A 24,875-nucleotide genomic window follows, 5' to 3' on the forward strand; every position below is an offset into this window, starting at 1 on the left:
TCAACAAAGCTTTAAGTATTTACCTTTACTAGAACACATAGTGATATGAACACTTTTAAGTTTGGCTTACATGCATATACAGTGCTCCCTCGGGTTACGAAATTAATTCGTTCCGCGGCCGCTTTCGTAACCCGAAAAGCCTTCGTAAGCCAAAAACCCATAGGCGCTAATGGGGAAAAGCCGCGATTTCGTGTGAAATAGCGCCGAAAAGCACCAAAAATTTTTTCGTAACCCGAAAAAACATTCGTAACCCGGAACAGTTATTTCCTATGGGATTTTTTCGTATCCCGGAAATTTCGTAACGTGGGTATTTCGTATCCCGAGGTACCACTGTACCCCCTATTTTTTGGACGGGGTGAAGGGAACTATTCTCCTTTTGCACTCCTTCTCCTTACCAGTGGAAAGACAGTTCAGATGAAGATGCAGCTGATCTGTACTCCCCAAAAAGGGGGGTGCAACCCATCTATAAGCACATCTTCATTTCTTCTCAGCTGAAACCCACTGGCTCTTCATCTGAATTACCTCACACCCCCCCACCCCCACCAGCAAGCTGCTGAAGGGGCGGTTCTTGGGGTTTAATGGCTGCCACACAGGTAAAGGAGACAAACTCTAAAAGAAAACTCTTACATTCCATCTACTTGATCTTGTCCTCAAGCAGTTGTCAATTCTTGCACTGGTTTTTGTTGGGTTTTGTGGTCAAAACTCTGAAATGTGGAATAAAATTTCTGTAATCTTACATTAGTATACTTGCCTTGCAGCTTTCTTATTGGCCATTACTTGTGAGAAGACTTTAGACAACAAGGGTATAAAACTAAAGCTGTACAGTAGATATTGACTAAATGCTACATGCACAATGGTATACTTGTAACATGCTCTACACTGCTGCCTTTGAAAGGCACTTGCAACTGGAACAGAAAGCCACCAGGCTAACTGGAATTGGTTCTTCTGGGTATACTACATAACTGATAACCAATAAAAGCACTAATAGGAAGAGAATTTCAATAGTGGCTCATGTCAGTATTTATAACCCTTCTGAGATTATGGAATTGTTTCCCAGGAAAGTTTTGTCTTGCCTTCTCTTCACTATGTCATGTGCCTTTGGGCAAACCTATTATGGAGGTTTCTTTTCAAGATTCGTTCTGAGTGTGTTTGCCCTTGCCTTCTTCAGGCTGGAAGAGTGTCACCTGCCTAAAAGCCACCCAGTGGGTTTCCACAGCTGAACAGGTATTTAAACCCTGGTCTCTAGAGTCACAGTTGAAAACTCAAACCAGTGCACCATGCCTCCTGTCCTTCCCTCTCACTAGCATCCAGAAAATCTGATGGCTTTGGAGAAGCCTGTTTCACTGACCTCCTATAAGTATCTGTATTACACCACTTTATATTACAATCTGTTTTTAGTTAAAGTTAAATTTTTAAGGCTAATGACATTTGAGAATCTACAGCTTACTAATTTTTCAGGACAAGGTACTAACAACACCTCAGATTTGTAGGATAACACATCACCCACACTTGCATTACATTGGGCAAAAGGCTTTCCTGGACATCTGTTCAACAGATGTTTCCTTTAGAGCAATTGGGGGGGGGGGCTGCCCAGTTCTCACAGAAAGACAATTATAGATACAACCCAATTTGTCCATCTGCTCAGTATAGATAGCAGCATTCTAGGGTCGTCTTGTCTCCTTTACTTTCAACATGTGCTCTACCACTAACTCATGCAAGTAAAGAGATCTATCGGCCTAATTTCATAGTTAACAGTACTAAAGCTAGAATAGTTTTAGTTCTTCAAAGTTGTATGCAGGGAATCAATCCAGAAAGTTCTTGAAACTAAATTATGAACACCGAGCATAAACAGAACATTAAGTCATACAAAGCTATTTCATTGCATGACAAATCTAGAATGCTGGGCCTGAATACTTTCTCACATTCTGCTAAGATTTGAGCTTTGAACAACCCTTTTATCATTAATGGCAGGCTATATGAATTTGTACATTATATATTTATGGTCTGGAGATGCAATGATACATAAAAGTTTAAACTTGAAGCAGATTCTAGCCAAGCAGATATTACATGCTATACCCCCCTCTGGTATATTTTCAGTTAATGCAGACAAAAATGCTTGTTAAATAGACTACAGTTGACACATATTCATTTTATGACAATCCAAGTGTGTTAACAAGATCTCTGATATTACTTCAAAGAAATAAATCAAGGAGCATTTTAACTGTGTGTAGAACTTTTTGGTATTCAAGGCGATTTACATTTTAAAAAATGCTCCCAATTCATTACTCTTTTGAAAAAATGTTTTACATCTAATCTTGACTATAGTGAAAGCAAGAACTTGTCCTTATTATGAATGCAAGTAAGACAAAGTCCTATTAGCCACAGAAAAATGACATATAATACAGATATGCCAGTAATGGAGTAAAACATCTACTGTTTCATAAAAATAGACATTTCACTTCCAAGGCTACCAAGTTATCTTCTGCTTGTATACATTGCTGTTAGAACACAGGCATCTTATTTCAGCTTGTAAACAGCAGTTTTATTAATTGGTAGTTGCTGTATTTATCCTGATCATCATCAACCTCCACCCATGTAAGTTTCCATACCACTCTTTTCAAAGAGACAAGAACAGTACAGTGCGCCCTGCGTTATACGTGGGTTTGAGTATGTGCAAAGCTGCGCGAGAGCGCAAGGGGCGGCGCATGCACAAGCCCCATTCACTTGAATAGGACTTGAGCATGCACAGTATTTTCCTTACATGGGGGGGAGGGGGTTCCGGAACAGATCCCCCGCATAAGCCAAGGGCACACTGTAATTGCCTAATGAAAGCTTAAGTGAGACAAACCTATCACTATAAAAACAACAACATGCACTTTGGGACCACTCTCCACAGAAGCAAGTGTCAAATTGTTTAATGTCATTTCCCATCTATCTAGCTTTTCAACTTAACAAGTCAACAGCATAATGTAAAATTTCTCTGTGAAGCACTTGGGAGAGGCAAATGGTGGAATTGAATTGCCTGTCACTGAAAGGACAGATAAACAGAAAGACTGAGATAGAAAAACAGTAAGAGAAATAGAAGTAAAATTCTCATTCCAGATGAACAATGGATTTCAAACTGGGGATAGGCAGACATTCAAAGTAAAATTGGAGGTTCATGGAGCACCAAATGTCTGATGGAAAGATTTCATATTGAGTAACAATTATAGTAGCATAAATAATGCCACATAAGTGTTAATTCAATAGGCCCAGCCAAGACTAGCAAGCAACCCAACTTTCGTATACCTTTTCAATTTTAATGCAAAGCTAAAGTGGTGCCTTCCATGAACATGATGTTTCACGTTCTCTGGAGAACCCAAAGAACTAATCCAGAATGTATTGGATTACATACAAAAAGGAAAAAAGGAACCAAGTTCCATGCATTATGTTACAACGATTAAGGTTACTACATGGGGAAGAAGCGTAAAGAAGAACGTGTGCCATTAAAGAAAATTAGAGCACAATGCAGGGAAGACATCTGTTCTTAAATAAAGTAAGATCTGCCTATATCAATAGTTCACACTCATTTTAACTTGGAGAAACTCTTGAAATAATATTCGGGTATTGGGGACCCCCTGCATAAAAATTTAATCTACAACTCAACCCCCCCCCCCACACACACACGTCATGATCTCTTGTGGAACTTATATCAACTCTTCACAAAACCCTGGGGTTCCAGAGAACCCTGGTTGAGAACCTCTATTCTACATCTTGATATTAAGTATTCACACAAACATTAGTCTCTTAAATGGGATGGGGAAAGCTTCTAGGATCCCTGGTTCATATTAGAGATGGAATTCCCAAGATCAAGGACACACAATGGAGCTCCCAGAATCCTGCAAGCGGTGTTCTTACTATTCTGTGTTCAACTGCCTCATAAGAAAAAAGAAAACAAGCAAGATGAGGAAGCATTAGGAAGGAAATCTATGATCATTTGTTATGACTGCAGTACTAATGTCAATTTCCAGCAATGAGGGTTTGCTAGCTGCAGCAGGGAAATACTGCAAAGGCTGCAAAAACAGGAAAGGGGGATTGCCCTGGCTTCTATGAAATCCCCCTTGTTCATCTAGGCTCAGTGAGTTACCTACCAAAGGTTAGTAATCAACATCTCATGAATTACACAGAAAATGTATCTTTGCAACTCTCAACATGGGATCCAACTTAAAAAGTAGATTCTAAAAAGCAATGCCTATACTTTTTCTTGACCCAAAGTATCTACACTTGAGCTATCAAGCTAACTGCTGTCAAAAAGAAGTATCAGCTAACACACCCTAATTTATTTTATTCAAATAGGGGTAAAATACCACCTATATATATATATATTAAACACACAGGTTAGAAGTAAATGTTTTATTCAACTAAATTCCAGTACTACAAGGGCAGTAAAACAATGATACACTGAAAAATTGCAGCAATAAACATTTGTTAAAGACTGATAGAATAAATAAAACCTACAAAAATGAGAAATTATATAAACCCATTCTTAAACCACCCCCACCCCCCGCAAAAGTCATGGAATACAGAAATGCCCTCCTTCACTATTTCACAGGCAGTACTGTGGGCTATTTGCTTAAAGTTGTCCAGGAATTACATTCTAATTTAACTGTGAATACAGCTTTGCAGTGCACAGTTATGAAAACCACACTAACTTCCATCAAAGTGTCATTCTACACTTTTATTTACAAGACCATTGAAGGGCAGAGTTCTAGTACACCAGCTTTAATCCTTTTACTTTTCAAACTTATTAACATAAGCCAAATTGTAATGATACAGCAAATGAGACCACTGGTATTAACAGGTAGCAAAGGTCCACATCCAGGTGGTACTGACATCAGGGAACACTCCAAAACCAGTTGCTGCATAAGAGTGGTTGCCACTGACAAAAGCTTGAAATAACCAGTGTATATAGGAGGGGGAGGAGGGGAAATATGGCATTGCTGCAAGTCTTTAAAGGACAGCTTGCAACAATAGTACAGGATTTCAGGGCTGCCCACATATGCAGAAAACATGATTCATGAAACATCTGAAAAGAGAAAAAAAATCAAATAAGGTATAGCCGCTGACACTAAAGATTTAACATAAACACTTAAATGAAATCAAGGGCCTGCATCCCATCATCGTCTAATGCCATCTACGGAAAGTTCCCACTAGCAAAAGTGAAGCAATTTTCATAAACTCCAACTGACACCCCCCCCCCCCCCCCCAATTCTCTTTCCAACCAAATTTGATCTAGAGGGCACAGGAAGTAGGTAAAAATACTTACAACTTGCAGGCTGTTCTCCATATCGTCGCATGATCTGGTCATGCGTGAACTTCACAAATGCGTCATACTGTTCTGTGATTTTAAAAAAATGTTAAAAGTGAATAACCATGCATAACAAGTTGAAAAGTAGCTACTATACAGCCAAAAGAGAAAAAAAGGAAATCCCTTTTATTAAACATACTATAACATGCATGTGTGTGTGTGTACACCTGTGCTAACTTCCACAGCACAAAAGAGTTCAATCCAATTACATTTCTGTGCTGATGGAACTGCACCTATTGGAAAAGCGAAGGCAAACCTGCCTCCAAGTGGCCCCTATGCACCCTGAAAATCTGTTCCAGAGATGGGGACTCTTGACACTTTATGAAAGCTTAGGAACTTACAATGAGAGGAGAGAAGGAGACAAACCTATTGCAAAGCCAGTCATTTAATCCTAAATGTCTAATTCCTCAACCACCACTCATCCTTTTTCTGTGGTGCAGTATTTTAATGTATAATCTAGAATGCCATTCACAAGTTTCCTTAATTATATCCAAACCATTCATAAAATCACTTGATCTACATTACAAATGCAGTTCTTAATATTCTCATACTGCAAATTAGCATTTCTATGTTGCTCAGTACAATAAATGCTTTTCATACACACACAAAAGGTTCTATCTTCAGCATCATCCTTTAATGAATTCTATGTGCATGAACAGAAAGTCAATTTTGCCACTGTTAAGGCTGTCACTGCTAAGCTACGTGACAAATAAAAATGTTACTTACTGCATCCTTGCTATGACTGAAAATGATTACAGTCAGCCCTCCACATTTGGAGGTTTAACATTTGCAGATTCAATTATTTGTGAGTTTGTCTAGAAGGGGGCGGGAAGAAGGGGCAAAAGAAATAAAGAGGAAGTGGGCTCTATACCTCCGCTGTGCCTGGTGCAGCAGAAAAAAGCAGGGAAGTCAAGCAAGCTCCCCAGGGACCACAGGGGCAGCAGTGATGAGTAAAGGAAGGAAGGGGCTTTACTTCCCGTGCACCCTCCCCACCATTCACTCTCCTGACCTCCTTTCCTTCACAGCACACAGCACCTCCACCCGTGCCATTGGATAGAGGGAGGGCTGTTAATGTACTGAAGGTGAAAATGTTCAGATGTGGCAATGGTTGCAGAAGCCTAAATTGGCTATAGCTGGAGTCCAGAGCAGCAGCCGAATACTCAAGGTCAACTGAGCTGGACTAAATGTAAATAGGCTATGTCATTAGTCTGAAGAGGGACTGGTGTCTATGGTGCATAGCAACTTGTATAGGAAGAGGCTGGGCTAAGTGGTCGCCTCATGGTAATTCTGTATATAAGCAAAAACACTGTGCTGTGGGATTGTGGGAGTTTGAGATAGTGTGGTGTGTCGGTTGGTAAGAGTTTTTGTACAGTGGTGATAAGCTCGTGTTATCTGAAACATAGTAGTAAAGCCCTCTTAGGAGTGAACTGCTGGAGAGTGATTCTTTGATCTAGCAGCTGTTTCTCCAAACATTCTTCCAAGCAAGCCAAAAGCATGTGTTTGGAGCTTTGCTCTGTTCCTGTGTTGGAGAGATAGCCGACGTCTTCATCCATTTGCCACCGGACCGGAATCACAGGCAAGTTTCATCACCCAAATATCAACAAGGGCAGGTGGAGAAAGAGGTGGGGGGCAAGCAAGACACCCTTGGGGAACATGGCAGTAGCGCCCATCTTCCCTCCCTGGCCTTTTGCCATACCCAAAAGGTGCCTCTCAAGGAAGGGAAGGTGCCTTAGATTCTAATTTTTCATTTTTGTGGGGGTTCTGCACCCCATACCCTACCAATGAGGAGGGCTGATTGTAAAAGGAAATCAAGGAGACAGACTCCAAGGCATCTTTCCACTTCCTTTGGCAAAAGTCCCTATGGTGCACTTGAAATTGGTGAGTGGACAGATCAGTGCAACCACATTTCGGTAGTATCATAAATGTGATCTGGATGTGGGAGTGACAGATTACCATACTAAATGGCATTTACATTAGAAAACAAGTAGTCTGTAATCAGGTCTAGAAGCAACCTCCTACACAAATAAATAAAATCACTAAAAGCAGAAAGACCTAAAATGTAGCCCAGTACCTTATTTATTTGTGGTATTTATACCCCTCTTCAGCCTAAAAGGGTCTCAGAGCGGCTTACTTACCTCCACTACGAGGAAGACATTTTCCATCGCCGCCCCGGCCCTTTGGAACACGCTGCCCACAGAGCTCCGCTCGGCCACCTCCCTGGCCCAATTTAGAAGGGATTTAAAAACCTTCCTTTTCCACGCTGCATTCCCCGATTAAAGTCCTAATAGGCCTCCCTTCCTCTTTCTTGGCAAGGAGACTGGCTAACGGGGTTTTTATTCTGTTTTTATTGTATTGTGTATAATTTTGATGTATGTTCTGTTTATTGTACTGTTTTTAATTATGCTGTTAACCGCCCTGATCTTTGGAAGGGCGGTATAAAAATAAAATTTTTATTATTTATTATTTATTATTACTACTACTACTACTACTATTATTATTATGATTATTATGATTACAGTTCCCTGCCCTCAGGCTTACAATCTAAAAAGAAAGAACACAAAAGGAGAAGGGAATGGTGGTGGCGAAGGGGATCAGGTCCAAACCTTGTGTTTATGCAGTCTGGGAAATAATATTTCAACACATCCACGTGAAATTCCAGCATTAATTTGATTAATACGTGGCCAGCATTAATTTGATTAATACTTGGTTTGTGAGTGCCACAGCAGAACATGCAAATCTGAAAGGAAACTGTCTCCTCTCCAGAAGCAGCCCATTCATGGCAACTCAGATAGGCTGTGGTTATCATGCTGGAGACAAAAAATCTATTCAAAGAGGTTTACTATCAATGAAGATCTCACTACTGCAACAGAATTCATTTTAACATACCTGCAAGTTTTGTGGTCAAGATTTCTTCATACTCTTCACGGATCTTCTCTTCACGTTCTTTGAGCAAACGTTCACAGATCATTCCAACTTGTCTGAGAGTAAACAGGGGTTGTTCTTTTTTCAGTGGCGATGATGCTGCAGATGAAATACCTTTGAATAAAAATTTCCACAGTTAATTCAGATATATTTTAGATGTTAGCTTCCAGACTGCTTACAGTACCATACACCTGAAAATGTTTTGAGAATTAAGATTTTAGACCAGTAGGAGCAATCTTGGCCCCAGTCCAAAGACGTTGCATGTAAACAAGTCCCACTTACTTCAATAGACTTAAATGTGTTATTTTCACCGCTACAAACCTCTTCAAGCACAAGGCTATAAAACTGAGTAGCCGATTTAGTTTATGCAATAGTTAGAACCAACATTAAACAAGTGTTTGTATCAAAGGAAACACAATGGCCTATTATAAACAGCCACAAACTATAATGCGCCCTTCCCTTATGCGGGGATCCGTTCTGGACCCCCTCCCCCTGCATAAGGGGAAAACGTGTATGCTCAAGCCCCATTGGAAATAATGAGGCTCATGCCTGCGGCGCATCCCCCACTACTTCTTTTGGGGCATGACAGGTTTTTTTCCGATGTGGCTTCCAGTGGGGTAAGGCACACCCGGGTATGACTACAGTATGTGTCTGCAATGGCTTAGACTATCCACAAGTGGTTGCAAGGTGGAATTTGCATGAATTTTGCTGACTCAGCTGTGTTAATGAAGAGGACATAATTTCTACCCTTCTTTTTTGTCCCCTGCAGCCTCCAATGCCCCCTTCTCCCAAACAATTTCAAATCCCTCTGAAGCAGTTTCTTAGAATATGGAAAGACAGGTGTGAATGACCATCTATTTGCTCACAGCTTTGAGAAATCTTCTCTGGAAAGGTGAGAATGTATATATATAGAGTGCAACTTGTCTCAGAAGTCTGAAGCATCTATAATCAATGTTCCAGTGTTCCAGAAGTTGACATACTTCACCACCAGCCAGATGCTTCTCTCCCCACTCCCTCCATCCCTGTCTTTCTGCCAGGAACGAGCACCAAACAGGACAAGTTGTCCAGGAATGACTGGAGATGGTGGCTTTGTTGTTAACCACCCGAGTCGATCGTGATTCATGGCAACCCTGTAGATGAGACATCTCCAAGACTCCCTAAATTCTACTACGCTTCTTAGTTCAATAGGATTCATAGCTGTGACTTCCTTAATAGAGTCCATCCATCTAGTGTAGTCTTCCTCTCTTTCTATTTCCTTCCACCTTTCCTAGCATTATTGTCTTTCCTAATGAGTTGTGCCTTCCCATGACACGGCCAACATACAACAACCTCAGTTTAATCATCTTGGCTTCCAGGGAGATTTCTGGCTTGATCTGTTCTAAGACCCATTATTTGTTGATGTTTTTGGGCTGTCCATAGTATCCTCAGCACTCTTCTCCAGCACCACATCTCAAATGAATTTATTTTATTTTCATCTGTTTCTTCAATTGTCTAGCTCTTGCATCCATATAATAATGGGGAATACAACTAGTTGTATGATTCTAACTTTCTTGCTTAGTTTTTTTATATCTTTTCTCTTTAGAATCTTGTTTCATAGCTGCCCTCCCCATTTTTCATTTTCTAATTTCTTGACTGCAGTCCCCATTCTGATCTAGGTTTGATCCAAATTATAGGAACTCTTTTACTATTTCTATTTCCTCATTGTCTAGGTTGAATTCGTCCAGGGTCATTGTTTTTTGTTTTCTTTATGTTGAGCAGTAAGCCTATCTTAGCACTTTCTTCCTTGACCTTCCTTATCAATTGTTCTAGGTCTGTGATGTTTTCTGTTACTAGCATGGTGTCGTGTGCATATTTTAGTTTCTTGATATTCCTTCCTTCTATTTTCACTCCTCTTTCTTCTGTGTCCAAGGATGTTTCACAGTTTTTCATGGTGATTACCATTTTTTATTTAGCCATCTAAAAATTGTAGATCACTGGTGCTTAAGTGGCATATACAGTATTCTTGAAGGGGGAAAAGTCTCACAGACCTGGCTATGGAACAACACAGCCCACCCTCTCATGTCCTGTCCCCACCGGACTTGAGACAAAAAATATTATGGTTTATATACATACCCACAGCACTCTAAGAGCAATGAATAGCACATTAAACAACATAATAGAACAATCACCATAGCAAACAGAAACCACATGAGGTAAAAAAGTAAAGCTAATAATACTCAGCAACTACAATCTCATAAGAATTAGTTTCCATAAAATTATTTACAACACACCAAACTGAAAGTGTTGACATTTACCTATGAAGTTCTAAATGGGCTAGGGTTGGGGTATCTAAAATGCTCCTCTTGCCATATTAATCATCTTCTAAGTTGCAATCCTCCTCTAAGGCCCTGCTCTATAGTTCAGTGTTCAGAGTGATCCAGTTGCTGATGAGGTACAGGATCTTTCTCCAGCATCCCCTGGTTCTGAATTTCCATCCCAAAACAGATGGGAATGGCCCCTTCCCTAAGATCCTTTATGTAGCCTGTCAAATCATTTTTCTTTGCATTTGATTTTTACAAGATTTTGAGTTTTTTTAAAATTTTGGCTCTGATCTTTTGGGTTTTAAAATTCAACATTAATTCTACTGTGTTTTCCTAACTTGTATGGGGTTTCTTTTTTAAGATAAAAATAAATCTTGTGGCACTTTTACTGTACAGCTGATTTCTGATAGTCTTTCAGAAAGGATGGCCATCATTGTGCAAATTTAACAGCCAATTTAAATATATGCTCTTATTAAATCATTGGAATAAATTGTAGAGCAAGCCTCATCTAAGTACAGTCACCCCTCCATTTTCGTGGACTTGAAGTCTGCATCCCTCGCCTGTTCATGGGCGGCAAAAGGAAGGGGACAAAATGGGGTGTGCGCCTGCTGTTCACACCCACGGGTGCACACCACTATTCAACTCAATGGGACTTGACTATAGGTGATTTTCTGTTTTCGTGGAGACGGAATAGATCCCCTGCAAAAACGGAGGGACAACATCCAAAATCAGGCAAGCTGACTATATTTCTTTATCCCCTTTACACTGCACTGTGTTTCCCACTTTCTTGAGATGCAGTACAATATACTGTAAACCCACCCTCCACACACACACACAAGGATTTTTAAAAATAAAATTTTAGTTAAACACATTGATGACAGTATTTTAATTATCAGACTTCATGCACATTTATTCTTAAGCACACTAATTCAGGTCTGTCATTTTCTGTGCACATTTACCCTAAAAAACAAATAAACCCAAAAACCATTCACCTGGCAAAGCTGGTCCAGAAAGAAGAAATGCTTGTGACTGTGCATCAGTAGAACAACAAGGATCTGTTTGCTGGAAATTTTCTAAGTGTCTCCTCTTCTGCATGCGTTTATACTCCTGTTTTATATTGAACAGGATTTGCTCTAGAAAAGGAGAAACATAATAATTATGCTGCTGTACTATAGCCAAGTTCCCATTTCAAATCCCAAGCATTAAATAGACATATAAGACTCACACTACAGCAGTCAAACAGCATACTACAGGTTGAGTCTCTCTTACCAGAAATTCCAAAATCCAAAAATAAAATAAAATCTAAAATCTGGTCCCAAGGATTTCAGATAAGGGATATTCAACCTGTTTATATAAACTATATATTACTTATAGTAGTATACGAACTACAGCTGCATTTCAAGACAGTGAGAACATATCTCATAAATCATACAAATAGTTTAAGCAGTTCTATGTTTAATAAATTTATCCACCAAGTTTGGGATTTTGTATTAGAATTTGTGCAAATATCCTCTACTCTTAACATTATCCCTCACTAAAATTCCTGAAGACATATACAGAGTTACTAAAAAGATTTTGTTGGCAAGATGGTTGGCTGGTCGGGTTTTTTAATTCGTTTTTAATCTGTGTATTTTGTGTATCTTATTGTATTTGCTATGTGTATTTTGTCGTGTTTTACTGTATTTGATTTTATTATGCTGTTCACCGCCCTGATCATTGGAAGGGCGGTATACAAATAAAATTTTTATTTATTATTTATTTATATAATTTGCGCCCACTGCCTGCCTCCCACATCCGCTACCTTCCACTACAAAACAGGAAGGAGTGCATTAAACTCTGGGTAGCTGTTCTATGACACATAGCTAGTCCCATCTATATTCATTCCATCTCCCATATTTAAAACCGTATTTTTTAATGGCATCAAACAACCAAGCACTAACCAAGCTGCTCTGCTCTTGGCTGAAGAGTGGGGTATAAATACTATAAATAATAATATAATAATAATATGCTAGGATGTGTACAATCTGCTACCTTTATTTCTGCTGGCAATTCCATGATATAAGCTATCCCTGAGTGAACAGGTTACATTTACAAAATGCTTTTGCAATGAAGATTAGAAGTACACGATGTCCACAAATTATCTTTACAACTTCAGTTGCATATAGAATTGAAACTGTAAAGATACTTCCCGACACAAGTAGAATATTCAATTTCTACTGAAATCTTCGATTATGTGAACCTCATGCTCCATGTTAAAAAGTATATGTAGTTAAGCCCTTCACATCCACAAATTCCAAAAATATTTTAAAAAAATAATTCCAAAAAGCTAATCTTGATTTGGCCATTTTATACAGCTGGCCCTCTGTATCATCGATTCAACCATCCATGGCTTCAAATTATTTTTTAAAAAATCCAAAAAGCAAACCTTGAGTTTGCCATTTTATATAAACACCACTATTTTACTGTGCCACTGTATTTAATGGGATCTGAGCATCTGCAGATTTTGATATTGGGGTGGTGGTTTTCCCTGAAACCAAACCCCAGTGGATACCAAGGACCCACTGTATAAGGGACACCATTTTACTACACCGCTCTATATAATGGTACATGAACATCCACAGATTTTCGGTTTTCATGGCCAGCGACCCTGGAACCAAACCTCAGTTTATACCAAGGGCCCAATGTACTAACTTTCTAAACAATGAACTATGAAAACCTATGAAAGACATACACTCTAAAAGTTATGTTGGAAAAGTCACAAAATCTTCAATACCTCAAAATAATCAGTAGAAATTATCCAGTATTCTCACCAATGTTAATATTAAATCTAAATAAACTCAAGACATGTCTTCTGGTTTGTTTGCTTTTTGAAACAGACTTCACACACTATGCCTTAACATCTTTTAAACCTTTGAAAGATTCACTGGCCACCCAATTTCATACTGAGGTTTTTGTACACTCAGCTACAATCTGCTGCACATCTGCACTGAACATTTGTGTCCACTATTAATCACCTAGACATGCTTTTGTGAGAGAAAGCCTGTAACTTTCCTCCTTCACTTTTGAAACAGCACAGAGAAAATATGAATAGGTTGTTTTTGTCCTGTCATAAAGCAGAATGAGGCAGAAAAGAAGGAATAGTCCAAAGGAGGTTTGAATCCAGGACTCTCCAAACATTAGTAGTACATATTTATATTTTCAGAGTACTCTTCTCCTATATACAAGGAAACATTTCACCATAAGACCTATTGAAGCAAATACATATAGTAACATATTAATTTTCAAGTTATACTGAAGTTTATTACAGAGCACATTTTAGAAAGATGGTTTTTAAAATGGAGCAAAATAGTTTCTTATAATATGGGAATAATGCAGAATTTGACTTTATTTTCCATTACCCTTTCCCCCATCATTTTCATTCATCTTTACTTGTCAGAGTACTACGATCTGATGTTTTTGGCAGGACCTGAAATTTCTGCCAACTTCATTCCAGTCCAATGACATGGCAAGATTTCTTGCAGTGGGCCAAAAAGAAGTTAATTCTTAATTACTATTTGCCAAATGTTTGCAATTTTTTAACAAAACATTTCAATTATCTGGAATCAGTGCTGAAAATGAAGAAGTTAAAAGTACATTCACCTGATTTTGGTTCCATTATCCCACTCCCACATGCCCTTCCTCACCATGGCACAGGCTCTGCTGGCTGCATAGTGCCCCATAACTTTCTAGAGATTGAATGACACATGGCTGAAAGGGGAAATTAATCAGCATCAGCTATATTAACATACCCCCACCCTCACTGTTCTCTAGGGCTAGGATGTCAGGGGGACTTGTTCTCATGTTAACTGCCTCTAGAAAAATGAGTTTAACAAGGGTGAAGAAAAAATATTTTGCATGTGTCCAAAAACACATAGTTGGCAGATGCCTCAACTACACTTGGATGCCCTTTGCTCAATGGTCTCAGGACAAAGAATGGGACACTACCAAAAGGTCATGACCACTGAAGAGACTGAACAGGAATGTAAGAGATTAGGCAGTCTGCCAAATAACTAACTAACTAACTAAATAACTAACCTGATAATATATGTGAAGAACTATGAACAAAAATATCTACCAAAGCACCATCCAACTACATCAGTACAGAACAGCCTTTTAAAAGTTTGCTGGGATCCCAACTCCCATTACGCCCTGCCAGCATGACCACTGGTGAGGGATTCTGGAATAGTAATTTATGAACATCTAAATGGTGAAAGGTCATCCCTGATCAACATTATTCCTCTTTTGTCTAATTATATCTGCAAACTGTAATTATTGACTAAAGTTGTCTTTTTCTGGAAATATTAAAGTCAAAATAAAGACAAATATCTACAACTGAGATGTCATTAATTGAACTGGACTGTCCAAGAATGTGAAAATATTTACAGTCAAATTCTGACAATGATTTCTCTCCTTGTTCAGATCTGACAAACTTGGATCTCAATTACTAACCACTTTAAACAGAGCATAGCCAGGAACAGTTTGTGACAACAGCACATCTCACCTCTCCCCTACACTAACCACTCACCCTACCTCACAGCTACCAAAGAAATGGATGTGCTGTCTCTTAACACAGAAGGAAAGGATACTCCAAAAACACAACAGCTGGTGGACAAGCATGTTGGTGAACTCAAAAGACCTGCAACGGAATGAGAACTGTTGCACAAACAGGGCTCCAGAATGCAGGGAGAGGGATTTCCCAAACAAGAGTCTCACACATAACAGAGGTAATAGAAAGATTTTTATATAGTTAAATGAATTTTACAGATTAAGAGCTCTCCACCCAGATATATAGTTGCCCCCCTGTTCTCGCAGACTTGAAATCTGCTGTCTTGAATATTCACAGAGGGGCAACCTCCATTAATTTCAATGGGGCACTGCCACAGGCACACACTCCATTCAAGCCTATCAGGCTTGAATATCGGTGAGTCTCCATGTTCACTGGATGTTCCTGCGGACACAGAGGACCGATTGTATTTTAATTGTCAAATGGATTCAACCGCAAATCCTGACCTCCCACATGAATATGACTATACGGTATTCCAGTTTCCAAATTGTTTGAATACATGACCTCTGTTCTGAGATGGTGCAACAATAATTGTTGTTTCCATTTTAATAAGGGCACCACCACTACCATATCAAATTATGTCAATTATATTGGTGTCTCTAATTTAATCTTCATTTGAAACAGCAATAACTGAGATTAAAGGTGTGGCTTTTCCTATCTATGCTGCAATGCCTTCCATTCTTCCATTATCATTGAAAAATTCCACTCAGTCCTTATGGTATTCTTAACACTAAGTCAGATAACTTTAGATGCTGTACAGAGAACAGGTCTTTTAATTGTTGGGATGAGACTAAATTTGGTCACACCAGTAGAACTACTAGCAGAGAAGAGGCAAAGATATAGGTCTAATGATATTGCTCAACAGAAATAAAGGTCTAATTATATTATTTTCCATACTCATACAGATAAACTTTCTGGAAATAAAGAGTAACATTGTAATAGAAATTAAATTCAACATAAATTGCCTATTGACATTATTATATTTATATTTAAAACATTTATCATGTCAAAAAAATCAAAAGATTAGCACGGATCGTATGGCATGATGTCACGCTATTTCTGTCCAAATAAAATCTTTTCTACATTTTCCAGCATACTAACTATATTCCCCAAGGTCTTTGGTCATATGGACCTATATCTCAACTCAAAAACCTATACCATCCAATCTGCAATGGCTCATTCACACATGTAGTAGATGAAGTAATGAATAATGCATGAAACAGCTCAAGGTAGAGGTATTAGTGATAAGCAAATTCAAAACCATATAATCAACAACCTCAACTATCGGAAATACTGTGTGTTACATCTTAATTTTTCCTATGGCTAGCACCCTATACTTCTGCCAGCACGAAGAACGCTGAGGCAAAGAGGAGCAGTGGTTTCTGCCCTGGCACCTTCTGAGGGGCCTGTACAGACTGCAAAAAACAAAACAAAAACCCTCCCCAAACCTTAAGTGGAAGTGACTGGTTTTGAAAAAGCAGTATTTTTATGGTGAACAGTACAAGTGATGAAACTGTTTTTAAAATGCCTTCAAAGAGAAGCAGATTATTGCAGAAGTAGTTATGGCCACAAAAACAGCCAGAAGGTCTAGATGCCCCAAAGGCTGCACTTTGCCCATTCTGCTCTATGGTGGCACATTTACAACACAACTCTAAGCGTGCCTATCCAGAGGTTAAGTCAAACTGATTTCAACAGAACTAATTCCCAGGCAGAGGAAGGCCACATTACAGTGACTTCATAAGGGAAGCCACTGCCCTGACATTGCAAGAATTTAGCTGGGCTGTTGGTAACAAAACCAATACTTTTGTGGATCTCTTACTCATAGTGTTGCCATAAGCCAAAGCCAATTTGATGGCAAGTAACAACAAGTTATGTAATCGCACTGACACCTCCAGATAGGTAAGGCCTCACCATCAGATTCCTGTGGCATAGCTCAGGCAGTTCAGCCTACAGTTTCAACAGAAGTATAAGATCAATACTCTGCAATGAGTTATCCCTTTTTAATTGACTGAATTTCATTTTAAGGCCTATGTGCAAGAATGCAACTCTAGACTGAACTAGTACAAAACCTAGACTTATAAAACATATCATACATACAACCTGTTTCTGCACTAAACCAATATCTTCTGTCAGTGCTGGAATGGATAAGGGTGAACAAAGTGAAATTTAATCCAGAAAAGACAGAAGGACTCCTGTTCAGCTGCAAGGCAGATAATGTCAGTCATAAGGAACAGGGATTCAGCCTGTGATGGATGGGACTACACTCCCCTTGAAATCTCAGGTTTGCAATTTAGGTGTAATCCTGGATGCCATAATGCTCAGGTTTCAGTGGCAGCCACAAGTACATCAGCTGCACCAAGTCCTAGAGCAGTCTGGTCTGGGACATGTGCCTTGATTACATCCCATTTGGATTACTGTAACAAGTGCAACATAAGGCTACCTTTAGAAACTTCAGCAGTTCCAAAATGCAGCAGTCTGGCTGTTAACCTGGGCTGGCTACAGGGATCTGTCACTCCACTGGCCCCTTCCCAGGCAGAATTCAAAGTGCTGGCTTTGACCTTTAAAGCACTATATGGCTTGGGGCCAGACTATCTGAAAAATCTTATCTTTCTGTATAAGTTAGGTACAGGAGAGGGCTCTTCCTCAGCCCCACCACATTCCCAGAACATAAAGTGAGGATACAGGAGAAGGTTTTCTCTGTGACTGCTCCCAAACTGTGGAAGGTCTGGGTGGCCCCTTCCTTTCTCTCTTTCTACCAGCAGGAGAAAACTGTTTATTCAGATAGGCCTCAGAAATCGAATTATGCAGAAGTATGGTTTGTGTGTGAAGTGATATGCTCTATTTTTAATCTTTTATTGGTAGTTATGTTTTAAATGTTTTTAACCATTGCTCTTAATAACACTGTTCTTTAATTCTCTTAACATTTGTAAAATAAGATTTTAGCTTAAGCTTATCTAACACTATTGTAGGATCTCTTACTGTACTATAAGCCCATTTTGGTAGAATGGTGCAATATAAATTAAATATAAATAAATAAAATGTAATCAAATGATAGCTACAGTTCCTCAGCTGGGAAGGGAGTTCTGCATTCCACCCAAAGGGATCTTTTTTCTTTATCTATGAGCCATGTAAATGCAACATATGCTGAAATTAAACCTGTATTACACATTTTAAGCTATGCAATTTCCTTCAGGTTTGAACAAATACCAAGTAGATGAAGTAGAAAGAAGAAAGCCAGTGCAGTATGAACAAACCTTCAGCAACACAGCACCTGTCCAAACAATGTTTCCAACTATTAAAGATGTAATGTTTACTCTAAACATTTCCTCTCCCTGCTCCCCCTGTATAGTGTTTATTTACCAATGGTCACTTTATACTCAACACAGCTGGTGTCTCACTTTAAAAGAGCCACTACCAATCCAAAACTCAATTTTATTTCACATCAAGGCAGCTGAGCCCCACACTAAAGCAAGAAGATTTAGTAAGTTACTTCATCCAGTCTTTTCCCCAATTAAGTATGACAAGCGCAAATCAATGTTTACATTACGTTCCGCAAAATTCAAAGGGCTTTGATACCTGACACTGAAGTGCTTCAAAGAATCTCACTCTTATGAGAAATTATTCAGCCTGAGCTAAGTACTAGCAGACTAACAACAATTTTCGTAAGTGAAAAAAGGTTCCACATTAATATGTACTGGTGTGTTGTGCCAATATAGGAACAAAACAGCAATATAAAATTAACAGAAGAGTGATACCTTTACGGGATCAGCCAAAATGCACAAAATACATCGTGCAAGCTTTCTTCATTAGGCAAAGATGTTTAAAATCATGTAGAAGAAAAGTCATGATGTTAGTCAGAGGCCTACATTTTGTCTCAGATTATGTATTTTGTACATTTCATTTGGCCAATAAAATCACACTCTTTTGTGATATTTGTTGTATTTTGCTACACCAAGTGCAAGCAGTAATATGGATTGCCACTTTTCAAAAACTGGAATTTTACTACAGTTTTCCATAAGATATATTTGCCATTTTTAGAAATGAAATTAAACAGTAAAACAATGAACAAAAAGCAGCCACACTGGGAAACTAGAATTTACACAAAATCAACCAAATCTTAAATGAAAGCTGCACTTATATTTAACTTTCACGCCTTCAGTTACTTAAAAACATTCATTAAAAACAATTTCCAACTAAAATTTTGAATTTGGATGCAACATTTAAACCAAACAGCATAATGCTATCCATATTCAGTGGTACATGCTCCAAAGAAAATGTGTCTAAAACTTCAGTCAAATTTTATTGGTTTTCTGAAATCAAGTGTCATTTCCTTTTGGCAAATGGAAAGTTTTTCTGATATTTATACACAGCATGCTCTTTGTACTGTTGCTTTAGTGATTTCACTGTATAATTTGTTTGTGTTTGTTTTAAAACTTGGATGTTCTGTTTTTACATTTGATGGCTGAGATTGCAAAGGACAAGGTAGAAAGCTTCTAAGGATGTAAAAAGTCAAATCTCAGTATTCAGAGCAGCACAGCAGAAAACTTTCCAGAAAATCTGTATTCTTCTGTAGTATATCATCAGTGCTTGAGTGGACCTGTGATGTCTGTACAACATTTGTATTCCATAGAAAGCACCCAAGGGTGCTGCTCCAAGGCTGAACCCAATGCAACTAGGCATGGATAAAAGAATCCAAATGAACCTGCAGGAAACCTTTCAGCTCAGTGGTGGGCAGAGTGCAGCCCGCAGCCCACATGTGGCCCAACAGGGCTGCTTTTGGGGCCTTCTAGGGACTCAGAAAGGCGCAAAACTGCCCCATGCTTCCCTAAAGGGTGTCTGGGGGAAAGGGGGGAAATATAATATAAATTACATAATATATATTTGGCAAGAGCAAGTAGAGGGTTGCAGCCCTGCAAGATTTCCTGGAGGGATATACCATATATATTTGACTATAACTCGATGTCATGTATAAGTCAATGGTAGGTTTTGGGGCCAAAATTATGGATTATGATATGACCCATGGCTAAGTTGAGGGTAAAGCTTAGGGGCATGTAACAAAGGATTTAAATGATGAAGTACGGAAAACAATGCCAAACAACTTACAAAATTCCAGCAGGCACAACTGTTTGTGCTCAACCTAAAGGCTGGATGGATGAAAGAATAGGGGGGAAGGGGTCAATGCTTCCAGGACACATCATGCTCTTGCTTTTCACCAGGGCATGGTTCCTTTTGAAATAAGAGTTAAAGTACAGTACATGTGGATAAGTCGACTCAGGTTTTGGGCTCAATTTTTTGACTAAAATTTCTAGACCCATATACAGTAAGTATATACAGTATACACCCATGTCTTCCAGAGTTGCCCACTCCTGATTTTGCTCTATGCAAGTCCATGCAAGGGACACTAAGGCCATTGGAGATTTCCTGAGCCTCAATTAAAAAAAAATCCCCACAACCCTATCAGTATAAAACTCCTATCAATTAACACAAAAACCAATGAAAGCCATCCCACATGACAGCACTGCAACCAAGCCTCATAGCACACCTTATGAAGTGAAGCTTGCCGCACTTGCTGGCCTAAAGCCAAACGCTAGTCCCAGTTAGAGCAGACCCACTGACATATCAGCAGTTACTTAAGTCTCACTGTTTCAATGGGCCAACAGTTGAGTTTGGAAACTGGGTTTAGGTCACTGAAACAATTCTGTGATGTCAATCAGGCAACAATGTACAATTAATTATTTATTAATCTTTGGTTAGATTAGATCTTGCTCGTTAGATAGTTCCGCTCTAAACCTCTTACCTATCTGCTTCAGGAGATGGGAACTTCTGAGAATGCTTTGCCCCCACACCAAGTCAGGCCACCCTGAAAAATGGCTGATTTTGGGAGGGCTTTGCCTGTTTCATCCAGGGTGCAGTCAGGGTGCATTTCAGCTACTCTGTTCACTCGCCTCCAGTACAGGGGCATTGAAGATCTGGCAGGCCACAAAAAAGGCTTCATGCAACCCATGGGTTTACCTACACTTGCTACAGACCTCTCCCAGCCCAAATGTCAAGGGAGGATTAAGCACCTGTCTACCTTTACATGAACTGAAGTCATTTAACATGCACATGAGATGATCTTTTTCTGGGGGACTCGGCATCATTTCATAAATGAGTTACCAGGCAACTCAAAACTTGTCATGAAAATTTATCCAGAAGCTCTATTTTTGTGTGTGTAAGATTGACCTGTAAAGAATGTGAAGTCTGTGAATGACAACTGCACACGTAATTCTGAAACTGATTCAGGTGCATATGTATCTGGCATTACTGGTGTTCTGTGCCAATTCGCATCTTGACATTTCTCAGAGGACTGAAATGCATAAAACTGTTACTTATTGTGCCTCTATATTCTGTTCTGTACAGGAACAGCTTGAACCATAGTCATGACAGGCCACCCACCTCCCCAAACCTTTTAATCTTAAATTTTGCATACTGTCTTTTGTGTAGAGTGCCTCATGTTACAAGAGGCAATGCCATCACAGTGTGAACACTGTATAAATTACATTCTCAGCTGGCCACATGACAATCCATTTTAAACCCATATTTAAAATATTCACAGCATGGCTGTTTCTATTTCTAGTGAAGTCACACCTTTTAAGTGCTAGTATTAAATAACTCAACTTTGTTCCTGCTTGCCCTCCTAAAACAACATTTAACTGCTTAATGATTCAGGCTAAACTGCAATCCAGAGGACACCCAATCTGCTCTACTAACTCCAGCAGAAATTACTCATCAGAAATGTGTTCAGGGAGTAATTCAGCCACACTTCCACAATCCCATTAAAACTAATGATAGTGCATCAGGCCTAAATAGGACGTTGAACCCAAGTTTCAGAATGCAGCTTAATGTCACATTAAAATGTTAATACCTAGGTACTCTGACAATAATAATCTGAAGCAATTCCTAACCCACAAAGCAGAACTCAACAGTAAAGATATTTGCAAAAGTCCAAGATCTAAGAACCAGTTCAAAAGAATGTTTGCCTTGTGATAACAGCAACTATTCTGATTCAGCGTAGCAGCAGATCAAATTACTTAAATATGAAAACATTAAGCCTTGTAAAAGGCAGGTAAATTACTCTATCTGCTCTCTCAACTGATCCCACAAGCAAGACTCCTCCCAGGCCACACTCCTAAGAACATGCACATATGCAAGTTCAAGTGGAGACAGCGAATGGCACCTCATTCACAGAAAGACAAAAGCTCTGCATACTATGTATGAATATAATGTCATATGAGTCTGTCAGCTAGATGCCATGCAGATAGCTTAGTGCAGCAATCTACTGTACATTTCTGATGCTGGTATTAATACTTTAATTAATACTGTTGAGGGGGTGCAAGAGCCAAGGAGGGGGAAATCCTCCACTGGGCCCTTTCTTTCTGGTTCAACAACAGCCTAAGACCCCTTTTGTCTTTATGAAAACAATCATAAAAATGTTTGACTCATCTGCTACTGTGTCAACCCACACCCTTCTTCTTCTTCCTACAAGGCAGATCTCTCTCTCTCTCTCTCTGTGGGAACTGGGGGCAGCCCTGGGACTGAAGAAGCCAGGGCGAAGAAAGACAAATCCATTCTTTTGTGGCTGCAGCGCCCAAGCGGCCCTCCCCCGGTGATTGATGACAGGCCCTGGCTCCCTCCCCCTCCCCTCCCCGCCCCAGTGTTTGAAGAGGAGGAGGAGGAGGCACTGCTGCTGCCTAGGCTCAGCAACACTCACGCCCAGAGTTAATGGCTGCAACAAATCAATCCAGGAGGGGGGAAAGGGCAAGGAGCCCGGGGGAGGGGGAGAGAAAGAGAGAGAGAGAGAGGGAGGGGAGTAGAGGGGAAGAGAGAGGGAGGGAAAGGGAGAAGAAAGAGATGAACAGAGGAAAAGAGAGGTGGGGAGAGAAAGGGGGCGAGAGAGAGAAGAAAGAGGGGGAGAGGGAGAAGAACAGGAGAAAGAGGAAGAGAAAAGGGAGGGGAGGAGAGGGGGAAGAGAAGGAAGGGAGAGAAACGGGGGAAGGAAGGGAAGGAGAAAGAGGGGGGAGAGGAACAGGGGGAAAGAGGGAGAAAAGGGGGAGAGAGGGGGAAGAGAGAAAGAGAGGGAGGGGAGAAAAGGGAGAAGGGGAAGAGACAAGGAAGGAAGAGGCCCTGGAAGCAGATCTCTCCTCCTCCCCCCACCCCCCGTACCACCAACGCCTTGCCAGAGCAGACAGAACGCAGTAGCCCTCTCCCTGAAAACCAAAGGGGAAAAGCGCTGCAGACAAGACACAAAGCCCCCCTCTCCCCTCTTCCTCCCGCTCCCCCTGGCCCCATTATCGACTCCCTTCCTCCCGTTCTTCTCCTCCCTGCTGACTGTGCGTGCTTGCGGGTGCGGCCCATTTCCATTGTGCCAGAGAGAGAGAGAGAGAGAGAGAGAGAGAGAGAAAGGAAAGGCGAGGTGAAGAATGCATCCACACTGCAGAGATAACCCGGTTTGGAAGCGCGTCAACTCTCTTTCTCTGACTCAAAGGCTATGCAATTCTGGGAGCTGGAGTTTGTCGTGGGGCCCAGAGTCTGGGCGCACAACAAACTCCAGCTCCCAGAATTCCATAGCAAAGAGCCAGACAAAGCGTTAAAGCGCTTCCAAGCCGGGTTCTCTCTTTCTTGGGGAGCCGCGCCCATCCTGCCTCGCTTCCCTACCTGTAGTGAGTCGGGTGGACACTTCCCCGAAGGGCGAGGGCTCCATGCGGAGGTACTTCTGCGGGGACGAGGAAGAGGAAGCAGGGGAGAAGGAGGAGAAGGGAGAGGAGGAGGAGGAGGCGGCTGCGGCGGCGGCCGAGGAAGCAGACAAAGGGGCGCAGCGCCTCCTCTTCGGCGAGGCCGGGCTCAGGAGCGGGTCGAAATCCAGAGTCCGTTTGAGGGTGGCTCCGCAGGCCATGGCCGGGGATGGAGCGGGAGATCAAGGGAGAGAGGGAGGAAGGGCTACACCGGCCGGGCCTCCCTTGATAAGGAAGAGGTTCGGGGTCTTTGGCGGTTGAGGCCTAGTAGGCCTTCTCTTCCTTTTAGGCCTCGGCCTCTCTTCCCGGCCTTCCCCGTCTTCGTGGTCCTGCCCCCCGGCTCTCTTTGCCCGGCTCTTCCGGCCTCGGAGGGCTCCGCCGGCGACCAATTCCCGGCTGGTTGTCCCCGGGAGGGTCTCTAGGCCGGCGGGAGCGCCTGGGCGGGAAGCTAGCGGGCTCTAGGCCGCCGATGAAGCCCGATTGCGGCGGGGGGGGGGTCGTCGTCGTGGCGGCGGCGGCCTTTCTCTGTGACTCTCCCTCGCCAGCAATATGGCGTCAATAACAACGCCGCTGGTTCAAAAAAACCGTCCCCCGGCTCACGCGCCTGCGCAAGACGGGAGGGAGGGGAGGGAATGGCGCTAAGGCTCATGGGAGGTGTGGTTTCTGCTAAGGGAGTTTCCCTACTCTGAGAATGGAAGTATGAACTACGTTTCCCATAGTCCAGAGCGGCAACGGTGTGGCTTCCGGGTTAGGATTTAAATCCCACTACTGAGGAATGCCAGTGGGAAAAGAGAAGAAGGGGGAAGTGGTGGTTTGGCATTAAGGAGGAGCACTTCATGTGGAGAAAGAGCTTAGTTTGCGGAAATTGTAACTGGGCTTTTGGTAGTTAATAATAACAACAATAATAATAACATGTATTTATATCCAGCCTC

At 40.9% G+C, this 24,875-nt stretch overlaps 1 protein-coding gene across 1 annotated transcript; it reads right to left on the reverse strand.

Annotated features, from left to right (window-relative positions):
- Nucleotides 1–4,377: 4,377 nt before the first annotated feature.
- LOC121917478 (akirin-2-like) lies at nt 4,378–24,535 on the reverse strand. Its single transcript, XM_042443491.1, has 5 exons — nt 23,867–24,535; nt 11,562–11,702; nt 8,234–8,383; nt 5,306–5,377; nt 4,378–5,065 (listed from the first exon to the last, which is right to left on the reverse strand). The coding sequence occupies exons 1-5, from the start codon at nt 24,102–24,104 to the stop codon at nt 5,055–5,057; spliced, it is 612 nt and encodes a 203-aa protein (XP_042299425.1). The 5' UTR covers nt 24,105–24,535; the 3' UTR covers nt 4,378–5,054.
- Between the last annotated feature and the right edge of the window lie 340 nt (nt 24,536–24,875).

Source organism: Sceloporus undulatus, unplaced genomic scaffold, assembly GCF_019175285.1.
Source record: "Sceloporus undulatus isolate JIND9_A2432 ecotype Alabama unplaced genomic scaffold, SceUnd_v1.1 scaffold_19, whole genome shotgun sequence".
NCBI lineage: Eukaryota > Metazoa > Chordata > Lepidosauria > Squamata > Phrynosomatidae > Sceloporus > Sceloporus undulatus.